Genomic DNA, 24,168 nt, shown 5'->3' with positions numbered 1-24,168 from the left:
TAGTTTAGTTTAGAGATACAGAGCGGACGGAAACAGGCCCTTCGGCCCACTGAGTCCCATATGTCTGAGTTTCCTCATCGTTTGACCTTGGGCTGGACATTCATCTCCACCCACGCGTGGCATTCTCCCCCAGACTACAGAGCGGCCACGGTCTCTTTCGTTCATCCTCATGACGTACAGCTCAATTTAGTTTATTGTCACATGTACCGAGGTACAGTGAAAAGCTTTTGTTGCGTACTAACCAGTCAGCGGAAAGACAATACATGATTACAATCGAGCCATTTACAGTGCAGAGATACATGGTAACGGAATAATGTTTAGTGCTTGGTAAAGTCCGGTCAAAGATAGCCCAAGGATCACCAATGAGGTAGATAGTAGTTCAGGACTGCTCTCTGGTTGTGGTAGGATGGTTCAGTTGCCAGATAACAGCTGGGAAGAAACTGTCCCTGAATCTGGAGGTGTGCGTTTTCACACTTCTATACCTTTTGCCCAATGGGAGAGGGGAGAAAAGGGGGCCAGGGTGTGACTGGGAGAGGGGAGAGGGGAGAGAGGGGGCCAGGGTGGGACTGGGAGAGGGGAGAGAGGGGGCCAGGGTGGGACTGGGAGAGAGGAGAGAGGGGGCCAGGGTGTGACTGGGAGAGGGGAGAGGGGAGAGAGGGGGCCAGGGTGTGACTGGGTGAGGGGAGAGGGGAGAGAGGCGGCCAGGGTGGGACTGGGAGAGGGGGGCAGGGTGGGACTGGGAGAGGGGAGAGAGGGGGCCAGGGTGGGACTGGGAGAGAGGAGAGAGGGGGCCAGCGTGGGACTGGGAGAGGGATGAGAGGAGGAGGAGGGGGCAGCCAGGGTGTGACTGGTCCTTGATTAGGTTGCACAAACATAGTTTCAGTTTGTTATGTACGCTGCCTTTCACACATTGATTGGTGTGGCAGTGCAGTTGGCAGGGGAACGCTTGTTAGGACTGATTTTCCGAGCCCTGAATGGAGGGAAACAGCTGCATCCAGTTGAAATAAATCAGCACCTTTGATGATGTCACTTCAGGAAGAAAAGGCTTTCTGCGAAAATCGATTGAGATGGGTGTTAACACCTCTGTGAACTGGACCTGCCATCCTAATGGAACAACTTATCTGCCCACCATTCAGAAGCATTCAGTGTCACTCACTCACATTGCAAGTGTTTCATCCCACTTCGAACAGGTTCCTCTTTGACTAATGTACACAGACTGAGAACAGTGTGACTGGCAGTGAGACAGATAGTTAAGGAAGAGGGTGAAAACCACCAGGTTCAAGAATAGCTTCAGGCTCTTGAACACTGCACAACACCAACCTCAACTATGAAATATAATTCAGTTTAGTTTATTGTCACCTGTACCGAGGTAGAGTGAAAAGCTTTCGTTGCCTGCTGATATGGATTGTCTTTGGATGCACTATGGACATCTGTGTTTTTAATTGCACTCGTATTGCGGTTATTAATTAATTGAACTGTTGCTTAATATATATTACTAGACCAAGTGGACCCGTTGGGCACAAACCTCTCCTGCATTGGTGCAGCACCCTGCCCTCTCTCCTCAACCCCCCCTCCCCTCTCCCTTCTCCCCCACTTCCCCCCTCCCTCCCTCCCTCCTCCCCTCCCCCTCCCCTCCTTTTAAACTTTAAAATGTGAATAACTTAAAAAATATAACACCGATTTCAATAAAACTACTTGCATTATCACTAAAGTGACAATGGTGAGTAAGGTGGGCCTAAAATTGTCGCGCTATCATGTACCGTTTTGGCTGAAGTTCAGTCACAAACAAGATAACAAACGAGAGTTTTAGTATATAGATGTGTTTGGACCACTGTACTGCTGCTGCAGATAAGAATTTCATTGTTCCACAGTCGATACATATGACAATTAAACACTCCTGATTCTTGACTAATATCCTCTCTGTGCAACTGGTGATGATGGCTTTCATCTTTCCTCTCTTGAACTCTCCTGCAAATATCTTTGAAAGGCTGTTCATTTCGAAGGTAGAAAAACTAAAGGCAGAATTTTAAGAACTTCTGTGTGAACTGGGCAAATAAATGAAACTCTGATGGGCTAAACGTACTCTTTTTGATACCACATGAAATAAATTTTACTTGCAGCCAATCTAGCTGCAGATCCTGTCGTGAGGCTGGAAAGCTTAATTTCATAATTCTTAATAAGATTCTTAATTTCTGCAAAATCTTAATCAGATTCTTAATTTCCGCAACAACAAAAAAAACGGACTGCCAAAATACCCTCCTCGGAGGCTGTCTGACCCGTAGAGTTCCACCATCTCAAGATTCCAGCAGCTGCAGATTCTTGTATCTTAGTTTGAGCAGCATTCACCTCAAGTCTCAAGCAGAGCCCATCACTTGAAGCCATGCATGAGAATTCACCAAAAAGACTTTGAATCAAACCATTGCAAGGAGGATTTATCAAGGTACCCTGATAACCATCTGTGTATGTATCGGAACATTCACAATTTCTCATCTTTTCTCCATATCCTTTCATTTTTTTTTTCTGACGCAGTGTTATTAGCACCTTCCCAATGTCAAAACAAAGAACTGCAGATGCTGGCTTATGCCAAAGATAAACACAAAGTCCTGGAGTAACTCAGCATATCAGGCAGCATCTCTGGAGAAAATGGACAAGTGACATCTCGGGTCTGCAAATGCCCCAACCCAAAATGCCACCCATTCTCTTTCTCCGGGGATGATGCTAGACCCACTGAGTTACTCCAGAACTTTGTATCTATCGTTGTATTTAAATTCCCTTTCAGGCGACGTTACATTCTGTGCCTCAGTGTTCTCACAGCAAAGCCTTCCATTATTTATAAGATTGCCGTAGATGCACTGAGAGTGGATGAAGCTACCGACCTGCTCTGTGCTGCACTCTGTACCCTGAGCTACTATTCAAATACTGCTTTGACTTTGACCCATTTACCACAGAGACCGGTGTGAAAATGAGAACACATAGATATTGTGCCTGTGTAACTATTACAGATTGGAGGAAAAACACCTCATATTTCACTAGGGCAGTGTACAACCCAGCTGTATGAATATTGATTTTTCTAACTTCAAGTAACCCTTGCTTTCCCGCTCATATGATTTCCCCTCCGTCCCTCCCCCATCCCAGTTCTCCAACTAGTTTCATTGTCCTCCTGATTAAATATTACTGACTCATTCTCACCTTTCCCTCAGCTAGCAATGTATCATTCTACATTTCCTTGAACCACTTCCCCTTTGATCTGTGTTTTCACATCTTACCCTTCCACATCTCTAAGTCTCCCTCTCTCCACTGACTCTCAGTCTGAAGAAGGGTCTCGACCCAAAAAGTCACCCATTCCTTTTCTCCAGGGATACTGCCTGTCCCACTGAGTTACTCCAGTATTTTGTGTCTGCCTTAACTATTACCGAGCCTTGTGTTGGAACTGCTACAATCCTCACAGGCTTCACAACCCATAATAAATCAGCAAGCAAAATAACCAGGTGGCAGAAACAGGGACCATTGATCTTTACTACTTCCGGTGCTTTGTAATCATACGAGGTGCTACTTCTTTCTTCTGTAGGGAAATGGCTGCCTCATTTACACTGGCTCCAAAGTCTGGGCTGCAATCCAGTTCTAAATTCAGCATCTGTTAAAGATTTTAGTTCATTGCTTTGCAGATCTGCAGTTTACAAGCTGCCGAAGGAATATTGAGAGAAATTTAGCAAGCCCATTAGTACTTTGATTGAAAAGGAAGATTTTTTTTTTAAAAGGCAAACATGTATAAAAAATAATGAGAAACATAAGTCGTATTAATGGCAGTCGAGGATAAGACGGTAGCCGCATTATCACGATCTGAAGAAATATTTGAGCCATACAAGAAAGATTTATAATAAAACACAAGTGTATAAAATCATGAAAGGAATAGATCAGGTCGATGCACAGAGTCTCTTGGCCAGAGTAGGTGAATCGAGGACCAGAGGACAAAGACTTAAGGTGAAGGGGAAAGGATTTAATAGGAATCTGAGGGGTGTAACGTTTTCACATAAGGGATAGTGGGTGTATGGAACAAGCTGCCAGAGGAGGTAGCTGAGGTAGAGACTATCATGATGTTTAAGAAACAGTTAGACAGGTACATGGATAGGACAGGTTTGGAGGGACATGGGCCAACGTGGGCAGGTGAGACGAGTGCACCTGGGACATGTTGGCCGGTGTGGGCAGGTTGGGCCGAAGGGCCTGTTTCCACACTGTATCACTCTACGACTAAGTGCTGGAGGAACTCAATGTGTCAGGCAGCATCCATGGAGAGAAATGGATAGATGATGTTTCGGGTCGGGGGCCTACACCATATGATTTTCAAAAGATTTTTAACAAGAGCTCGAGGATTGCGATATGGTTACCAATGCAGGCTCCAAAACGCTTTGTCTCTGCTTGTTTGGTGGAAGCTACTAGAGATTGAATTGAATTGAATGGAAAGATGCGTTATGTCACTAAAAGAGGAAGTAATATGAAGATATTTGTTCTGCACAGCTGATTGGTGGAGCAGCTATGTATTCCCACAGGCATTTGTTGAGTTTGATTGAGTTGAAAGATTGAAAGATACAGCTTGGAAACAGGCCCTGCAATCCACTGGAGTCCACGTTGACCACAGCTCACCCATTCTGACTACAGGTGCTGCACTGTAAGGAGTTTGTACGTTCTCCCCGTGACCTGCGTGGGTTTTCTCCGAGATCTTCGGTTTCCTCCCACACTCCAAAGACGTACAGGTATGTAGGTTAATTGGCTGGGTAAAATGTAAAAATAGTCCCTAGTGGGTGTAGGATAGTGTTAATGTTCGGGAATCGCTGGGCGGCACGGACTTGGAGGGCCGAAAAGGCCTGTTTCCGGCTGTATATATATGATATGGTGATATGATGATATGATATGATGATTCACACCAGTTCAATGTTATCCCACTTTCTCATCCACTCCCTACACACCTGGGGCAATTTACAGAGGCCCATTAACCAACAAACCCACACATCTTTGGAATGTGAGAGGAAATCGGAGCACCCGGAGAAAACCCAGGCGGTCACAGGGAGAACGTGTAAACTCCACACAGACAGCACCTGAGGTCAGGATAGAACCCGGGTCTCTGGCGCCGTGAGTCAACTGCGATCACTTTATTTTTCATTTGTGCACATTATAGTCTTTGGGGCGTAAAATTGTACAACGACAGATAATAATCCTGCTTTTCCACCTATTCTCAACCCATCTTCTCAGTCCTTCCCAGTCCCAAATCCCACCCCTACGTCTGTCTTGCTCCACCATCATTTACTCCAGCATCACTTATTCTCTCCTGCCTTGCTATTGAGGGCGTGCAGCGTAGGTTTACTAGGTTAATTCCCGGAATGGCGGGACTATCATATGTTGAAAGACTGGAGCGACTAGGCTTGTATACACTGGAATTTAGAAGGATGAGAGGAGATCTTATCGAAACGTATAAGATTATTAAGGGGTTGGACACGTTAGAGGCAGGAAACATGTTCCCAATGTTGGGGGAGTCCAGAACAAGGGGCCACAGTTTAAGAATAAGGGGTAGGCCATTTAGAACTGAGATGAGGAAAAACTTTTTCAGTCAGAGAGTTGTGAATGTGTGGAATTATCTGCCTCAGAAGGCAGTGGAGGCCAATTCTCTGAATGCATTCAAGAGAGAGCTGGATAGAGCTCTTAAGGATAGCGGAGTCAGGGGGTATGGGGAGAAGGCAGGAACGGGGTTGAGAACTGATTGAGAATGATCAGCCATGATCACATTGAATGGCGGTGCTGGCTCGAAGGGCCAAATGGCCTCCTCCTGCACCTATTGTCTATTGTCTATTGTCTATTGTCTATTGTCTATTGCCTCTGCCCTACCTCAAACTTTCCTTTGTGCTCATTCCTCCCCTTGACCCTTCCCTCCATTTTAAACCATCAATTATTTTTCCAATTCTGATACAAGAACCCAGACCCAGAGAGTTTTTCTCTCCTTACAATGTTCACTGACACGCTGTGTGTGGGCAGCATTTTCTGTTGTGTTTCAGATTTCCAGTGTCCACAGTGGTTAGTTTTGGGGAAGATTATCCAACGTGCTGTGAGTTCATAATAGAGCATAGGTTGGAATTATCATTGAGAAGGAACAGATTTGATAGATGAATTCCTCATCTTATAGACTGGTAAATTCTGCATTTATGGAGCAAAATTGTGCAAAGACATTTAATACCCTTTCAAAATGTAACAATAAAAATGACAAATAATAAAGATGAAGACAATTAAAAACTCCACAGAACAGAATGTACTGCAAGAACAACTGCAAATGGGAATCTGCCAGGAATGTACAGCAAGAATTTGAGAACAGATAACTGCGTAAGATCTTTGGAGGCACAAGGGACTGCAGATGCTGCAGTCTGAAGCAAGAAATGGAGAGGTGCTAGAGGAACTCAGTCCAGATGAAGGTGGTGACCCAAATTCAACTGTCCATTCCCACCGCAGATGCTCCCTGAGTTCCTCCAGCAGCTCTCCTTTCTGTGTTACCCATGAGATATTTGTTGCCTTGGATCTACATTGAGTCCTAGAGTCTTACACCACTGAAGGAGGTCCTTCAGACCAAATTCATCCATGCCAAACAAGATGCTCCATCTAAGCTAGTCCCATTTGCTCTCATTTAGCCCATATCCCTCTAAACCTTTCCCATCCATGTACCCGTCCAAATGGCCTCTAAACGTCACTGCTCCTCCCTCAGCCACTTCCTCTGCCACCTTATTCCATATACCCATCACCCGGTATATATTGACACCAAACTTTTAAAGCAATGGAGTAGATATCATGGCGTCAGAGTATCATTGCAGCGAGGAGGAGGCCATTCACCCCATAAGTCTCTGCTTTGTACACCAATCCAGCCACTCCTTTCTCTAAGGCACTGCAAGTTTTTTTACACTTCAAAATATTACCCCATTCCATTGTGAAACCAGCAAGTCAATTTGCATCCAACACACTTGCAGTCAATGGACTCTTTAGGTATTTTCTGTATGAAATGTTTTTTCCATGACACCACCCTGGACCTTTTGTCAATCATGCTAAATCCTTTGTTTTGCTCTGGATTCACAGAGCTGTAATATTAATTCTTTCTCCTTTCACAAATACTGCCTAGTTTGGAGGAACAGGCTAAACACGGGTTAATGAGATTAGCTCAGATGGGGCATCTTGGTCGACACGGATGAACTGGGCTGCAGGACCTGTTTCCATGCTCTGTGACTCGATGTTTCACTGTACATCCAAAGCAACAAAGAGCCAATGTAAAAAAAGAAGTCTGGGTTTTTGGATTTATTATGCTAACTCCTCGGCCTCCTAACCCGCATTGAAATCAAAGGGTTCCCAGTACTAGTGACTAGAAGCAGGTACGCATTCTGCCACGTGGGGTCCATAGCAGACTGAGTTCACAGCCTCAGCATTGATAGACATGCTGCTGTATCCATATCTTCCTGCTGTCTAAATAATGGATTGACTAGACAGACACAAAAAGCTGGAGTAACTCAGCGCGTCAGGCAGCATCTCGGGAGAGAAGGAATGGGTGATGTTTCGGGTCGAGACCCTTCTTCAGGCTAGATATACAAGTGTCCACTAACTGGGCGTGTGAGTGTCAGATTGTGCACCTGTCCAGAAAATGGTCAGTCACCAGGGATGCAACGGAAAGTCAAAAAAGTTCAGCAGCAGTACTTATTCTCAGTGCAATCCCCCCATCTCCCATCTACCTGGATGAAAATGCCTCTCCTGGTGTCAAATTCCCAGCGGAACCATGGAGACACAAGATGCTGGAATCTTCAGCAAAACACGATGAGTGGAAATTAGCGGGTCTGGCAGCACCCGTGGTGGGAACGGACAGGCGACATTTTGGGTCGGGACCCTTCTTCAGATTGATTGTAGTAGGGGGGGGAGAGAATGCTGGAGAAGAGAGCGAGGAGGTGGGACAAAGCTTGGCAAGTGATAGGTGGATACAGGTGAGTGGTGTTTGATTGGCACTTGGGTGGAGTAAGTGACAAAGTTTAGAGTTGAAAAGGAAATTAAAGGAAATGTCAAATAAGGAGCGAAGGGGAGGAGTGAAATGTAAAGTAGTGTAAAAATATAAATGCTTTAACATTTCATTCCTCTTCTTATCTGACCTTGGTGAGTGCCAAAGAGATTCCGGACAAGAGGGATTTCTGTTATGTGCTTGGATGTGGGGGGGGAGGGAAAGTGATGGGATGGTGTTGGAGCTGTTCGGAATGGTGGTTGGAGAAGCTGGGTTGTTCTAGGATGGTAGACACACAATGCTGGGACCTGGGATGGAACAGGTTGTAAGGAGGTTGGAAACTGTTGAGAGATGAAAAATCATGAAGGAGTTAGACGGAGAGAGAAATGTGCTCTCATTGGAAGAGGGGTTAAAATGGCTTCCCTCTTACACACTGCCACAGTTCTGTGCTTCCACGAATTTGCACTGATTTTATTTCAGTTTTAGAAATTATAAAACATTAGGATCCTTTGAATTTTCATTTGTTGTTTGCAAATCGATTTCATTTCCCACCTAATTTGCAAACGAATCACAAAAAAATATTATACAGTGAATTTTTCATGTGTGAACATTTTTTTCAAATGGCAATGTTCCAATGAGTATAACGCCTGCACATAATGAGACACTTATAAATCCTTCAACACAGAGCTGCTTAAAAGTTACTAATCATTTCTGTTTATTCTCATAAATTGTTGGGGGACTCCAGAACAAGGGGCCACAGTTTAAGAATAAGGGGTAGGCTATTTAGAACTGAGATGAGGATAAACTTTTTCAGTCAGAGAGTTGTGAATCTGTGGAATTCTCTGCCTCAGAAGGCAGTGGAGGCCAATTCTCTGAATGCATTCAAGAGAGAGCTAGATAGAGCTCTTAAGGATAGCGGAGTCAGGGGGTATGGGGAGAAGGCAGGAACGGGGTACTGATTGGGAATGATCAGCCATGATCACATTGAATGGCGGTGCTGGCTCGAAGGGCCGAATGGCCTCCTCCTGCACCTATTGTCTATTGTCTATTGTCAGGCAGCTTTGTCTGGGAATACTGATTGGGAGGTCACATCTCAGATCTCCGCAAGTACCACTTTTAGGGAGACACAGAAAAGCAAAACTGTGTAGACGAGTTAACTGCCTATGTCACCTACATTCCCCTTACCAATCAAACACAGGTACTCAGTCTGAAGAAGGGTCTCGACCCAAAACGTCACCCATTCTTTCAATCCAGAGATGCTGCCTGTCCTGCTGAGTTACTCCAGCATTTTGTGTCTGTCTACAGGCACTCACTGACTGCCCCTTCAGTTCAGTTTAATTTATTGTCACCTGCACTGAGGTACAGGGGAAAGCTTGTGTTAGTTACAACGAGGAATGCCATCAAACCTATTCCACCACTTGCCCTTAATCCTGACATCCTGAAAATAATTTTTAACTAAGACTTTGAAAATTTAGAAAAACTGCAGACGTTAGAAATCTGAAATAAAAAAAGAGCAAGTGGCAGAAGCACTCAGTAGGTCAGACTGTACCTGTGGAAAGAGAAACAGTTAACGGCTCAGCATGAAGAAGCTTCTCCGGAACTGGGAAAGAGAGTAAGCAAACACAAAATGCTGGAGCAACTCTGTGGAACAGGCAGGCATCAGTCTGAAGAAGGGTCTCGACCCGAAACAGCACCCATTCCTTCTATCCAGAGATGCTGCGTGTTACTCCAACATGAGTGACAATAGACAATAGACAATAGGTGCAGGAGTAGGCCATTTGGACCTTCGAGCCAACACCACCATTCAATGTGATCATGGATGATCATTCTCAATCAGTACCCCATTCCTGCCTTCTCCCTATATTCCGCTATCCTTAAGAGCTCTATCTAGCTCTCTCTTGAAAGCATTCAGAGAACTTGCCTCCACTGCCTTCTGAGGCAGAGAATTCCACAGATTCACAACTCTCTGACTGACAAAGTTTTTCCTCATCTCTGTTCTAAATGGCCTACCCCTTATTCTTAAACTGTGGCCCTTGGTTCTGGACTCTCCCAACATTGGGAACATGTTTCCTGCCTCTAATGTGTCCAACCCCTTAACAATCTTATATGTTTCAATAAGATCCCCTCTCATCCTTCTAAATTCCAGTGTATATAAGCCTAGTCGCTCCAGTCTTTCAACATACGACAGTCCCGGCATTCCGGGAATTAACCTAGTTAACCCATGCTGCACGCCCTCAATAGCAAGAATATCCTTCCTCAAATTTGGAGACCTAAACTGCACACAGTACTCCAGGTGCGGTCCTGCACACAGTACTAGGGCCCTGTACAACTGTAGGACCTCTTTGCTCCTATACTCAACTCCTCTTGTTATGAAGGTCAACATTCCATTGGCTTTCTTCACTGCCTACTGTACCTGCATGCTTCCTTTCAGTGACTGATGCACTAAGACACCCAGATCTCGTTGTATGTCCCCTTTTCCTAACTTGACATCATTCAGATCTGCCTTCCTATTCTTACCACCAAAGTGGATAACCTCACACCTATCCACATTAAACTGCATCTGCCATGCATCCGCCCACTCACACAGCCTGTCCAAGTCACCCTGCAACCTCATAGCATCTTCCTCACAGTTCACACTGCCCCCCAGCTTTGTGTCATCTGCAAATTTGCTAATGTTACTTTTAATCCCTTCATCCAAGTCATTAATGTGCTGAGTTACTCCAGCATTTTGGGTCTATCTTCGGTGTAAACCAGCATCTGCAGTTCCTTCCTAAACAAGAGAGAAAACAAGTTAGCTTTAAGTTGCAGAGAAGGAGGGAGTGGGGGCGGCTGGGATGAACAAAATGAATGCAAAGAACAGTTTTCTTTTGTCTTATCTTCCATGCAGTTGAACCTGTTTCCAAGTTCAGATGAAGGATTGGAGACACAGGGGACTACAGATGCTGGAATATTGAGGAAAACACAAAGTATTGGAGTAACTTAGCAGGTCAGTCAGCATATTGGAGGGAGTGGACAGATGATGTTTTGGGTCGGGGCCTTCTTCAGATGAAAGATTGTTGACCAGAAATGTCTTTCTCTCCAAGACATGCTGCCTGACTTGCTGAGGACTGCATCAGAATTATTCAAGGTGCGTTGAGGTTTTGCTATTTTCACTGTCAAGACATATTTTTCCAAACTATATTTCAAAAAGAAAAATTCACAGTTACTCTCTGATATTTCTGAACAAGAAGTGAATAAGAACAATGTTCTATGAGAGGGAAGATTTAGCTTCTTGCCCGGGGAATGTTCACAATTTACTTTTAGTGGAGGTTGTGATTACAAATATAAAGCGCTCGGAAAATCGTCTCACCAAATCCATCAACATGGGTGTAAACAATATGTTTATAACATGAATCAGAGGCTGGGCATTAGGTGCAGCTGCACACTGCCTGAAGCGCCTCGGTTCCACAGCAGCCAGAGCTGGTCCATTTTAATACCTTTCGTAGCATTATTCCTTTTCACTCTGTGTTTCATTAAGACAAACAAGCGTGTAAATTGCAGCTTCCTCACCAAACTGGTTATCATTCACTCGAATCCATTCTGACCGAGACGGGAAAGCATTCCATCTGGATCACCCTGACAAGATGTGAGCATTTTTCTAATTTAAGATTGCTCCAGTTCTTTCGGTTAGTATTTATCAGTCAAACGCGGCACCAGTTTGTATTAAACGGTTGTATCCAAAGACTCGCACAATCTTTACTACCTTTTGACTTTAGTTTGGCCTTTTCAGGTCCCATGCACCATCAGAATTTCACAGCAACCACGAGCACGCAGAGATTGAACATTACGAGCTGAAGGCTACTTACCCTGGAGTGGCACTGAAAGCCAAAGTACACCACCACAATGGTGGGCAGCAGCACAATGCAAAATACGCTGCCCATCAGGGCAAGGTTCAGGAGGAACAGTGCAAAGTTAAAGGCAGTGACTAGCAGCGCCCATCCCCAGCACTCACACAAGCTGCGTGCTTCCAGAGGCCAGGGCTGGTCATCAATGCTGTAGGTTGGTGGGTGGACATGGTGGAGCATGCAGGCAGTGTCCGACACATTGTCCACATCAAAGTCATCAATTCCTCGCCCTGCCATTTCGACACTGCTGATATTTCCGTTCTGCTCTGCTTCCCACAGTTAACTGCTTTGGCTGCAGTTCCCCAGGTTAACGTTCGGGATGCAGGGACTTGCTCAGCTCCTATCCACACAAGTAGTTTCCTTGTCCGTTACCCAGCTAATCCCCACATTGATGTCACCCTGCCCTGCATGAGGTCTGAATCACTCTCAGTGCTGCGATCCAGCCTCACGAGCAGCATCCACCACCGGCAGCTGATTCTATCAGCCTTTTGACACTAAGCCAGTTAAGTCGAGATTAATAAGCTGCCTGCAACTGCAGTCGTTCCCGCCTCACACCAATCCTCTCCTGCTGCATCCCCATCCACTGGAACTGCACCGTCCAAATTAGTGGGCACCTGGTTATTAGGCGATCAGCTCAGACTGCAGTGGCTGGCACCAGGTACGAGCTGCATTTAACATAAGGTGCGGAAGCTGGAGCATACCTTAGACTGACTGCAGACTAAATTGTAACATTCTACAATGCTGCAATCAATGAAGTGTCTTTGACTTCTTATTTTAACAGTATTGTTACAGGTGTATCCTTAATAGTACGTTAATAATACTTTGTAATACAGTATTGTGCAGCATTTAAATGTGTCACTGTTTGTATATATAAGTACGTACAGTAGTAAATTTAAATGCTGGATAATGGTATTGCAAAGAATTATTAATGTAGCATTATATATATATTTATTACATACTACTTATGTGTATATATATGCAAACACACACATGTATATATATATACATATACACACACACACACATATATATACACATACACACACATGTATATATATATACATATACATACACGCATGTATATATATGTGTGTGTATATATATATATATATAGTGTTTTGTATAATCAGCGCTTTTCTTTAATAAAATGTCTGTTGGTCAGCAACATTTAATAAAATGCTGCTCAAATGTTACTCGTTGCTTGGTTATTCTTAATATTTTGTGAAATATTGAGTAGGTATGAAATATGATATAATAAAAGTACTGCTGTGAGATACACAATATATAACTTACAAATGTCAGCGTTTCTCACGGCAGTACTTTATTATATCATATTTTGTACCTACTCAATATCTGACAAAATATTAAGAATAACCAAGCAACAAATAACATTCGAGCACAAATTTATTCAATATCTCTAACCAACAAGAAGTTTTATTAGAGAAACGCACTGATTACACTGAAACCAAAGGGTGCAGAAGTGTTTAGATATTACAGAGAATACTTTACGCTTCATTACAGATGTAGCTGGAACTGCCAACGTACATGAATCACTCTCCAATGCAGACATAACCTAGACCTTTACTGTAAATCATCTGTGAAGCGGCACATTTCCCCTGTCGCACTCACTCGCCCCGCCATCTAAGAAACAGCCTCAGTAATTTCCCTTCCAGCTTCCAGCCCCCGGGGCCTCTTGTCTTAGATACCCTCAAGCAACACTCGTAACTATCAATGGTTTATCTTTCATTTCTTCTCGTGCTTTTTTTTATTCATCTAGTCCATGAGTTCCTTTATCTCCTGAAAAATATAAACACTGCATTATGCTGTATTGTGAAGAACTATTAATGTAACATTAAGAACAGTACTATTGTAACAATAATGTTACAGTAAGAAGTCAGGGAATATTCAAGAAGTACAAGTTAATTGGCTGGTAAAGTGACAAGATTATGCCAGTGAGTGGTAGAATTTGGGGGGAGTTGATGCGAATGTAGAGAAAACCAGTTACAGGGAAAATAAGTGGGGGAGTGGGAAGGTGCAGGAAGGAAGATTGTGCAGTGCAGGATTCTGGTTTACACTGAAGATAGACGCAAAATACTGGAGTAACTCAGCGGGACAGGCAGCATCTCTGAAGAGAAGGAATGGGAGATGTTTCAGGTGGCGACCCTTCTTCAGGTCTGAAGAAGGGTCTCGACCCGAAACATCTCCCATTATTTCTCTCCTGAGATGCTGCCTGTCCCGCTGAGTTTCTCCAGCATCTTGTGTCTATCTTCGGGAAGTGGGATTGTTCGTCTGCCGGAATGAAATGGCTTCCTTCTGTGTCGTAAAGGACCTTGAAAACGCACGCACCTTGTATGAAATAATCTGTGATGCCTTATTCTAACTTCAAAAGAATATGTTTTTCAAACTTTAGTTCAAACATTCACCCAGAAGTGGCAGTTTAGCATGTGTTAGGATCTCCTAATTTGGCATCATCAGCCTATCTTGGTCCTGTTCCTTTGTGTAACCACCCCTAAACCATTTACGAGAATGATCCCAGGAATGAGTGGGTTAACATATGAGCGTTTGATGGCACTGGGCCTGTACTGACTGCAGTTTGGAAGGATGATGGGGGACAATAGACAATAGACAATAGGTGCAGGAGTAGGCCATTCAGCCCTTCAAGCCAGCACCGCCATTCAATGCGATCATGGCTGATCACTCTCAATCAGTACCCCGTTCCTGCCTTCTCCCCATACCCCCTCACTCCGCTATCCTTAAGAGCTCTATCCAGCTCTCTCTTGAAAGCATCCAACAAACTGGCCTCCACTGCCTTCTGAGGCAGAGAATTCCACACCTTCACCACTCTCTGACTGAAAAAGTTCTTCCTCATCTCCGTTCTAAATGGCCTACCCCTTATTCTTAAACTGTGGCCCCTTGTTCTGGACTCCCCCAACATTGGGAACATGTTTCCTGCCTCTAATGTGTCCAATCCCCTAATTATCTTATATGTTTCAATAAGATCCCCCCTCATCCTTCTAAATTCCAGTGTATACAAGCCCAATCGCTCCAGCCTTTCAACATACGACAGTCCCGCCATTCCGGGAATTAACCTAGTGAACCTACGCTGCACGCCCTCCATAGCAAGAATATCCTTCCTCAAATTTGGAGACCAAAACTGCACACAGTACTCCAGGTGCGGTCTCACCAGGGCCCGGTACAACTGTAGAAGGACCTCTTTGCTCCTATACTCAACTCCTCTTGTTATGAAGGCCAACATTCCATTGGCTTTCTTCACTGCCTGCTGTACCTGCATGCTTCCTTTCATTGACTGATGCACTAGGACACCCAGATCTCGTTGAACTCCCCCTCCTCCTAACTTGACACCATTCAGATAATAATCTGCCTTTCTATTCTTACTTCCAAAGTGAATAACCTCACACTTATCTACATTAAACTGCATCTGCCATGTATCCGCCCACTCACACAACCTGTCCAAGTCACCCTGCAGCCTTATTGCATCTTCCTCACAATTCACACTTCCCCCCAGCTTAGTATCATCTGCAAATTTGCTAATGGTACTTTTAATCCCTTCGTCTAAGTCATTAATGTATATCATAAATAGCTGGGGTCCCAGCACCGAACCTTGCGGTACCCCACTGGTCATTGCCTCCCATTCCGAAAGGGCCCCATTTATCCCCACTCTTTGCTTTCTGTCTGTCAACCAATTTTCTATCCATGTCAGTACCCTACCCCCAATACCATGTGCCCTAATTTTGCCCACTAATCTCCTATGTCACTACTGAATAGTAAAAGACCTGGATAAAGTGGATGTGGAGAGGATCTTTCCATTAGTGGGAGAGTCTAGGACCAGAGGCCACAGCCTCAGAATAAAAGGACGTACCTTTGGAAAGGAGATGAGGAGGAATTTCTTTAGTCAGAGGGTGGTGAATCTGTGGAATTCTTCGCAGCAAGTGATGCAGATTGACAGATTCTTGACTACTGCGGGTGTCAGGGGTTATGGGGCGAAGGCAGGAGAACTTCTATTGAAGTAAGGAAGAGAATACATTATGGATGTTGAATAAGTAACTAAAAGGGTAACAGATCTTTAAAGTCCCACAAAGACTCTCCCTACAGCTGAGACTCCTGCCATTACGCCAAGTCCCACCTGATCCAAGAGCTTTGGCTCAAGAATATTATAGAATTGTCGAGGAGGTGCCTTTCATTCCACCATGCCCATAAGGGTCAAAAAGAAAGCCAGTTTGGTTATTCCCACTTGTTCTGTACCTTGTAGCTCCTCTCGTGCTGTGAGGCAGCAGCACTACCAGCTGCACAACTCTGCTACCAACCTCTGGGTGAAATCGCTTTTCCTCAATCCATCCGTAATCATACGTTCTAGGAGCAGAATTAGGCCAATCAGCCCATCAAGTCTACTCCGTCATTCAATCATGGCTGATCTATCTTTCCCTCTTCCCTATTTCCCTGCCTTCTCCCCATCACCCCTGACACCCGTACTAATCAAGAATCTGTCAAACTCCACTTTAATCTTCCTAACAATGAACATAAGTGCGTGGTGACCCGTGCTTATTGACAGCTCTGATCTGAGATCGGTTGTCTCCTCTCTGCCGCCGGCCTTCTGCTGCCTCATAGTTCACACAAATGGCCACTAACGTGACAGCATTCAAGGAATTCAGCACCATCTGCAACGGAACATTTGATCTGATTGTTGCTGCATTACTAGACTTGAACAGCAAATTCTATGCTGCCTATTAGCAAAGCAACTGTGTGCAGCTGCACCGTTACCTCAAGTAATTCTCCTCTAACCCCCCCCATTCCTAAGCCCCCCACCCCACCCAATGCTCACCCATTTCACCCACCATCTTCCACCACGCCGGTCGACCTACTCCTTTCCCCTACTTTATCCACTCATCTCCTATCCATGCATTCCCCCATTCCCCTTTTATCCCCACCCACTTCCCCCTTCCCTCCGTCTCCTTCCACCGACATCCCTCCTTCCAGCTTTACATTTCACTCCTCTCCTCTCCACATCTGACTTCACTCCATCTCTGGGACCCTGTAGTCTCCTGTTCACCTCTAACCGTTGTCACTTACACCACCCATCTGCTGTTCAGTCCCCACCCCCACCCACTTCCCCTATGTACCTAGCACTTGCCAGACTTCTCTTTCCAGCTTTCCTTCCCCTACTCCTATCAGTCTGAAGAAGAGTCCTGACCCGAAACGTCACCTGTCCATTTTGTCCACTGATGCTGCCTGACCTGCTGAGTTCCCTCAGCACTTTGTGTTTTGTGCAACATTTCTGCATCTACAGTTGCCTGTGTCTCCATCTCATAAACTGTAGTTTCCCACCCGCAGCATCATCCTGGGTGAAACTATACAAACACTGTAAAGAAAGACGTGTTCGCACTTGCTGTGTGTTAATTGGCTTCCTCACCTACTGCATTACAACAGTGACTCTGCTTCAGAAGTACTTCAGAAACCTGTGAAATGGTCTGTAAATCCTGAGAGGGGTTACCTTTATAGATGATAGGAATTACTTTTTTTTTCTTCCAATACTGCACCCTTGCTCCGTATGAGTTCAATCCATGTTCTCAACACTGTCCCAAACTACGCATTAATTGTGGCCTAATATCACGAATAGAATGAGGCTTAATTTGCTGGTCTACTTAAAATCAACATTAAATTAGAACTGGATGCTCGGGGGCTAATGAAAATGAAGAAGGAGAGGAATAATGAGCTGACAGGATTTGTGGAATGAAATGTGGACACCAGGATCTCGGGTGCTTGGGGATTGGGAGATGGTCAAAGAATGGTCGTCATTCTTGGGAGAAGATGGGGACATATTGTCTCATTAAAAGAACAGTTACTCTATAAGAAGGGGGCTGACTATAATTTTATGTGGAGTCATAGAATAATTCGGCTCCAAAACAGGCCCTTTGGCCCAACTTTTCCTTTCCAACCAAGTTGGCCCATCTAAGCTGGTCCCATTTAATTTGCCTGAACCACAATGCCCAATGGATTTTCTTTGTAAGCACACACTTGTGTTGTACACCACACTGAGTGGCAGGTTAAGGAGTCGTGCACGATTAACATGAGCAGTTTTCCTAACCTGATTGTATTGGAGACGGCTAATGAAGATGGCACACACACTCGTGAATGCCTCTAGGTTTTCCAATGAAGTGTATCCCCATTGACCGAGAGGCTGAGCCCTCTGTATCAGGTGAACAGGAGGTTTGCAGTTCCAAGCTGAAGCTTTGAAACATTTCATTGACATTCCCTCCATGTCCAACATTCATCTGCCAAATGTGTACTCCAACCAATTCAATGATGCTTTATTGGCACATGTACTGGGTACAGTGAACGCAAAGAGTCACCATATTTCAGTCGCTGACAAAGTTACAAAGGTATAGTTGTATTGTTGTCCTGTTGAGTTCCTCTGTCTGTATACTCATCACCAATCCCACAGCCCATTGAGCACATTTCCTTGATTATTGTTGCTTTTTGCACATCTTCCATTCATTTCCCCTAAGGACCGTCTATATCTCTCGTTCCCCTTTCCCCTGACTCTCAGTCTGAAGAAGTGTTTCGACCTGAAACGTCACCTATTCCTTTTCTTCAGAGATGCTGTTGGGGGTTATGGGGAGAAGGCAGGAGAATGGGGTTAAGAGGGAGAAATAGATCAGCCATGATGGAATGGCGGAGTGGACGTGATGGGCCGAATGGCCTAATTCTGCTTCTATCACTTGTGAACTTAGACCCGCTGAGTGACCTCAGCCACCTGTGCCCGTACTGATTAGAGTCATGTTGGTCCCTCTTGATTCTCGCCCCCCCATCCCCCCGCCAGGTCCCTCTTTGTTCTCGGTGGTACGGTGCGACCGTCTCACTGCGGCCCGTCCTTGGTCGGTCCCCGAGTCCATTCTGGCACAGCTCCGTGACGCCCACCGGGAGCTTATTTGACAGGTAGCATTCCCCTACAGTTGAGCTGGTTCACAGTGTCAATCACAATGAACTGCAAACAAAAAAACACGTTTGAATTTACACCCCTGAAATTGATTGCATTCACAGATTAGTACCGCAGTGGCTACAAATTTCCAAATATCATCAGTATATTTAATGTGGTGTCCCACTGTGATCCATTTCCCATCTTTCCAGCTGTGCATACATAGTGGCATAGCCATCACTGTATCATGCTTTATTCCAGCTGTACACACAACATCTATATACAATGCATATACCTTGTGAGATTTCCAGGTGTTTATGCAAAGTGGCTTTACGATTTATTTTCAAAAATATCACATTTTTTGCGGATAAAGAAGGCATTGAAGAAAGAAAGGCATTGAATAAAGAAGGTGATATCTTTTCAAAAAATGACGATCGTATTAAATGTGTAGGAAGGAACTGCAGATACTGGTTTACACCGAAGATAGACACAAAATGCTGGTGTAACTCAGCGGGCCAGGCAGCATCTCTGGAGAGAAGGAACGGGTGACGTTTCAGGTCAAGAAACACCACCCATTCCTTTTCTCCAGAGATGCTGCCTGTCCCGCTGAGTTACTCCGGCATTGTGTGACAAGGAGTTTAAATGTTTATTTACAAATATAGGTTATGAGGATAGGCTGGAACTTTTTGTTCCCTGGAGCACAAAAGTTTACCTTGTATGGATCATTAAAGGGCCGACATTCAAACTGCTTTCCCTCCATCACAAAGAGATGTGACTTCCTGCAGCCTGATGAGCAATCCCCAGGAGTGCATGGATGAAGATCTGGGCCATGTTCTTCACTGAGCTTCGGTGATGTGGTTGACAGTCTCAGGCGACATAGTGATATGGACTGAGGAATGGCAGATGGAGTTTAATCCTGATAAACGTGAGATCAGGCAATTTGGGAGCACGAATGAGGGTAGAACAGACAACATAGATGGCAAGGTCCAAGGGAAAATTGATGATGGAGTGATACTGAGATGAGAAAAAAACTTTTTCAAACAGAGAGTTGTGAATCTGTGGAATTCTCTGCCACAGAAGGCAGTGGAGGCCAATTCACTGGATGGATTTAAAAGAGAGTTAGGTAGAGCTCTAGGGGCTAGCGGAATCAAGGGATATGGGGAAAAGGCAGGCACGGGTTACTGATTGTGGATGATCAGCCATGATCACGATGAATGGCGGTGCTGGCACAAAGGGCCAAATGGCCTCCTCCTGCACCTATTTTCTATGTTTCTACGTACACAGGGAGCTTGGCGTGCAAGTCCACACATCCGAGAATGTGGCAGTGCAGGTGGAAAGCTTGGTTAAGAAGGCTCTTGAGATTCTGGCCTTCACACGTCTGGATAAAGAATATGACAGCCAGGATGGTATGCAGCAACTTTATAAAATGCTGGTAAAGCCACACTTGGAGCACTGTGTGCGGCTCTGATCACCACGCTGCAGGAAGGACATGAAAGCGGTGGTGAGGGCACAGTGGAGATTCACCAGGACTTGCCTGGGTTGGAGCATTTCAGCGATTGGTCTGTTTACCGCTGGACAGAAGGAGGTTCAGCGGGAACATGATTGAGATGTGTAGATTTGCAGGAAACATCTCCCTTGATCAGAAGTGACTACATCTATCGGACATAGATTTAAGGCAAGGGGAAGGGATTTAGAAAGGGACTGAGGAGGACTTTTCTCACTGAAAGAGTGGCTGGAAAGTGCTGCCGGCGAGAGTGATAGAAACAGACTCTGACAGCATTTAAGATGAGGTACATAAGTGGCCCAGGACTAAGCAGAGAAAGCCACAGTCAAAGTCAAAGATACTTTATTGTCACATGTATTTATTCACAAAATGCTGGTCAGCAGGTCAGGCAGGTCAGGCAGCATCTCAGGAGAGAAGGAATGGGTGACGCTTCAGACTGAAGAAGGGTCTCGACCCGAAAAGTCACCCATTCCTTCTCTCCTGAGATGCTGCCTGACCTGCTGAGTTACTCCAGCATTTTGTGAATAAATACCTTCGATTTGTACCAGCATCTGCAGTTATTTTCTTATACTAATTGTCACATGTACCTAGATACAGTGATATCCTTTGTTCTTTTATTACAATGCACAAAGTACTCCATGAGTTGCCATGTATCTGGCACCTACAAAGTTGCAAGAGTACCGATTAGTGTCCCGGTGGTCTCTAATGAGTACTTTTGTAACTTTGCTGGCGCCAGATACTCTTTGCCTACGTTGTGTATTTTGTGCAAAAGTCCAAAAAGATTTGATTAACATGGATGGGTGCCCGCTGGGTGGCACGGACTTGATGGGCTGAATGGCCTGTTTCCCTGCTGTATGCGGGGGAGTACGAGTCTCAGAGCAACCCAATCATCAGCTGAAGACTCCACCATCTGCACTTTCCCAAGTCCCCCCCTTCTCTGCAGCTTAAAACATTTGAGTTCAAACTTTTCCCAGTTCTAACAAAACACTGCTGGTCTGATACATTAACTCTGTTTTACTCTCTCTCTCTCTACAAATGCGGTCTGACCTGTGGAATCAGCGTTTTGTTAGAACTGGGAAAATTCCAGAATATTCTTCCTGTATTTGTTACATTTCTAGCGTCTTGATTTTCACCATGAATTCCTGTTGCTAAGTGGACAGCAGCCCCACCTGCTGCCGTTTAGCAGAGCTGCAGCTTAATGCAATGTAACGCAGAACAGTACAGGCCCTTCAGCCCACAATGTCTGTGCCGAACATGATGCCAAAATAAACTAGTCTCATCTGCCCGCAAATGATCCATACCCCTCCATTCCCTGTATATCTATGTGCAAATAGGTATACCCTCTTGGGAACTGTCGGGGCAGAAGACGTTTCCAGTCCGAGTGGCGGACCTGTTGGCAAGGATACACGACAGGGGAGACCGAAGTCTGGAAGAGCCGTAGTGGTCGGTGACTCCATAGTCCGAGGGACGGACAGAAGATTCTGTGGCAGCAGGAGGGACTTGAGGATGGTCTGTTGCCTCCCTGGTGCCAGGGTTCAACACATCACAGACCGGCTTCAGAAAATCCTAGCGAGGGAAGGCGATCAACCTGAAGTCGTTGTGCACGTGGGCACGAATGAATATTCAGGGGTCGGGCGGAAGAGGAAGGAGGTGCTACAGCGGGAGTTTAGAGAGTTGGGAAAAACGCTGAGAAGTAGGACGTCGAAGGTAGTTATCTCTGGACTGCTACCGGTACCTCGTGCTGGTAAGGCCAGGAACAGAGAGATAGAGGGTATGAATTTATGGCTGAGGGACTGGTGCAGAGAGCAGGGATTTAGATTTCTGGACCACTGGGATCTCTTCTGGGATAGGGGTGACTTGTACAAAAGGGACGGGTTGCATCTTAACAGCAGGGGGACAAACATTCTGGCAGGCAGGTTTGCTAGTGTGACACCTGTGGCTTTAAACTAAGTAGTGGGGGGGAGGGGTTAACAAATTGTGAATATGAAGATGAGGTAAAAGGGAATACAGGAGATATTGCAAAAGACTCTCGGAAGAATGGGAACAGAAGTTCTAGAGCGGAAAAGAAATTAAGGGCAGGGCCAATTGTGAACGATGTGAGAGGGGAGGTAAATACAGAAGTTAAAGTGTTGTACTTAAATGCGCGTAGTATAAAAAATAAAGTGGATGAGCTTGAGGCTCAGTTAGTCATGGGCAAGTATGATGTTGTAGGGATCACTGAGACATGGCTACAAGAGGACCAGGGCTGGGAACTGAATATTCAGGGGTACACAACGTATAGAAAAGACAGACAGGTGGGCAGAGGGGGTGGGGTTGCTCTGATGGTAAGGAATGGTATTCATTCCCTTGCAAGGGGTGACATAGAATCAGGAGATGTTGAATCAGTATGGATAGAAATGAGAAATTGTAAGGGTAAAAAGACCCTAATGGGAGTTATCTATAGGCCCCCAAACAGTAGCCTCGACTTAGGGTGCAAGTTAAATCAGGAGATAAAATTGGCGTGTCAAAAATGTAATGCTACGGTGGTTATGGGAGATTTCAACATGCAGGTAGACTGGGAAAATCAGGTTGGAAATGGACCCCAGGAAAGAGAGTTTGTAGAGTGCCTTCGAGATGGATTCTTAGAACAGCTTGTACTGGAGCCTACCAGGGAGAAGGCAATTCTGGATTTAGTGTTGTGTAATGATCCTGATCTGATAAGGGGACTAGAGGTAAAAGAGCCATTAGGAGGCAGTGATCACAACATGATAAGTTTTACTCTGCAAATGGAAAGGCAGAAGGGAAAATCGGAAGTGTCGGTATTACAGTATAGCAAAGGGGATTACAGAGGCATGAGGCGGGAGCTGGCCAAAATTGATTGGAAGGAGGCCCTAGCAGGGAAGACGGTAGAACAGCAATGGCAGGTATTCCTGGGAATAATGCAGAGGTTGCAGGATCAATTTATTCCAAAGAGGTGGAAAGACTCTAAGGGGAGTAAGAGACACCTGTGGCTGACAAGGGAAGTCAGGGACAGCATAAAAATTAAGGAGAGGAAGTATAACATAGCAAAGAAGAGTGGGAAGACAGAGGATTGGGACTCTTTTAAAGAGCAACAAAAGTTAACTAAAAAGGCAATACGAGGAGAAAAGATGAGGTACGAGGGTAAACTAGCCAATAATATAAAGGAGGATAGCAAAAGTTTTTTTAGGTACGTGAAGAGGAAAAAAATAGTCAAGGCAAATGTGGGTCCCTTGAAGACAGAAGCAGGGGAATTTATTATGGGGAACAAAGAAATGGCAGACGAGTTAAACCGTTACTTTGGATCTGTCTTCACTGAGGAAGATACACACAATCTCCCAAATGTTCTAGGGGCTGGAGAGCCTAGGGTGATGGAGGAACTGAAGGAAATCCACATTAGGCAGGAAATGGTTTTGGGTAGACTGATGGGACTGAAGGCTGATAAATCCCCAGGGCCTGATGGTCTGCATCCCAGAGTACTTAAGGAGGTGGCTCTAGAAATAGTGGAAGCATTGGAGATCATTTTTCAATGTTCTATAGATTCAGGATCAGTTCCTGTGGATTGGAGAATAGCAAATGTTATCCCACTTTTTAAGAAAGGAGGGAGAGAGAAAACGGGTAATTATAGACCAGTTAGTCTGACATCAGTGGTGGGGAAAATGCTGGAGTCAATTATAAAAGACGAAATTGCTGAGCATTTGGATAGCAGTAACGGGATCGTTCCGAGTCAGCATGGATTTACGAAGGGGAAATCATGCTTGACAAATCTACTGGAATTTTTTGAGGATGTAACTAGGAAAATTGACAAGGGAGAGTCAGTGGATGTGGTGTACCTCGACTT

At 45.0% G+C, this 24,168-nt stretch overlaps 2 protein-coding genes across 6 annotated transcripts in view; one reads left to right on the top strand and one right to left on the bottom strand.

The window, feature by feature from the left end:
* Positions 1-12,536, bottom strand: part of tmem88bl (transmembrane protein 88b-like) — a 52,271-nt gene extending 39,735 nt beyond the window's left edge. Inside the window, exon 1 of the mRNA XM_078425503.1 lies at positions 11,854-12,536. Coding sequence (XP_078281629.1) covers positions 11,854-12,129 — 276 coding nt within the window. The 5' untranslated portion in view covers positions 12,130-12,536. The remainder of the gene's footprint in view (positions 1-11,853) is intronic.
* LOC144608120 (uncharacterized) overlaps positions 1-24,168 on the top strand; it is a 157,172-nt gene that overhangs the window by 121,322 nt on the left and 11,682 nt on the right. For 3 of the 5 annotated variants that reach the window (XM_078425491.1, XM_078425490.1, XM_078425493.1), the window contains exons 2-3: positions 10,896-10,994; positions 11,092-11,135. The gene's annotated coding sequence lies outside the window, so the exon portion shown is untranslated. Of the gene's footprint in view, positions 1-5,023; positions 5,128-10,895; positions 10,995-11,091; positions 11,136-12,474; positions 12,551-24,168 lie in introns of those variants that run through there. The other 2 variants (XM_078425486.1, XM_078425488.1) reach the window with 2 other exon arrangements.

This window comes from Rhinoraja longicauda, chromosome 30, assembly GCF_053455715.1.
Source record: "Rhinoraja longicauda isolate Sanriku21f chromosome 30, sRhiLon1.1, whole genome shotgun sequence".
Classification (NCBI taxonomy): domain Eukaryota; kingdom Metazoa; phylum Chordata; class Chondrichthyes; order Rajiformes; family Arhynchobatidae; genus Rhinoraja; species Rhinoraja longicauda.
The sequence above is the reverse complement of the archived record's forward strand: the minus strand, read 5'-3'. Positions and strand labels throughout refer to the sequence as shown.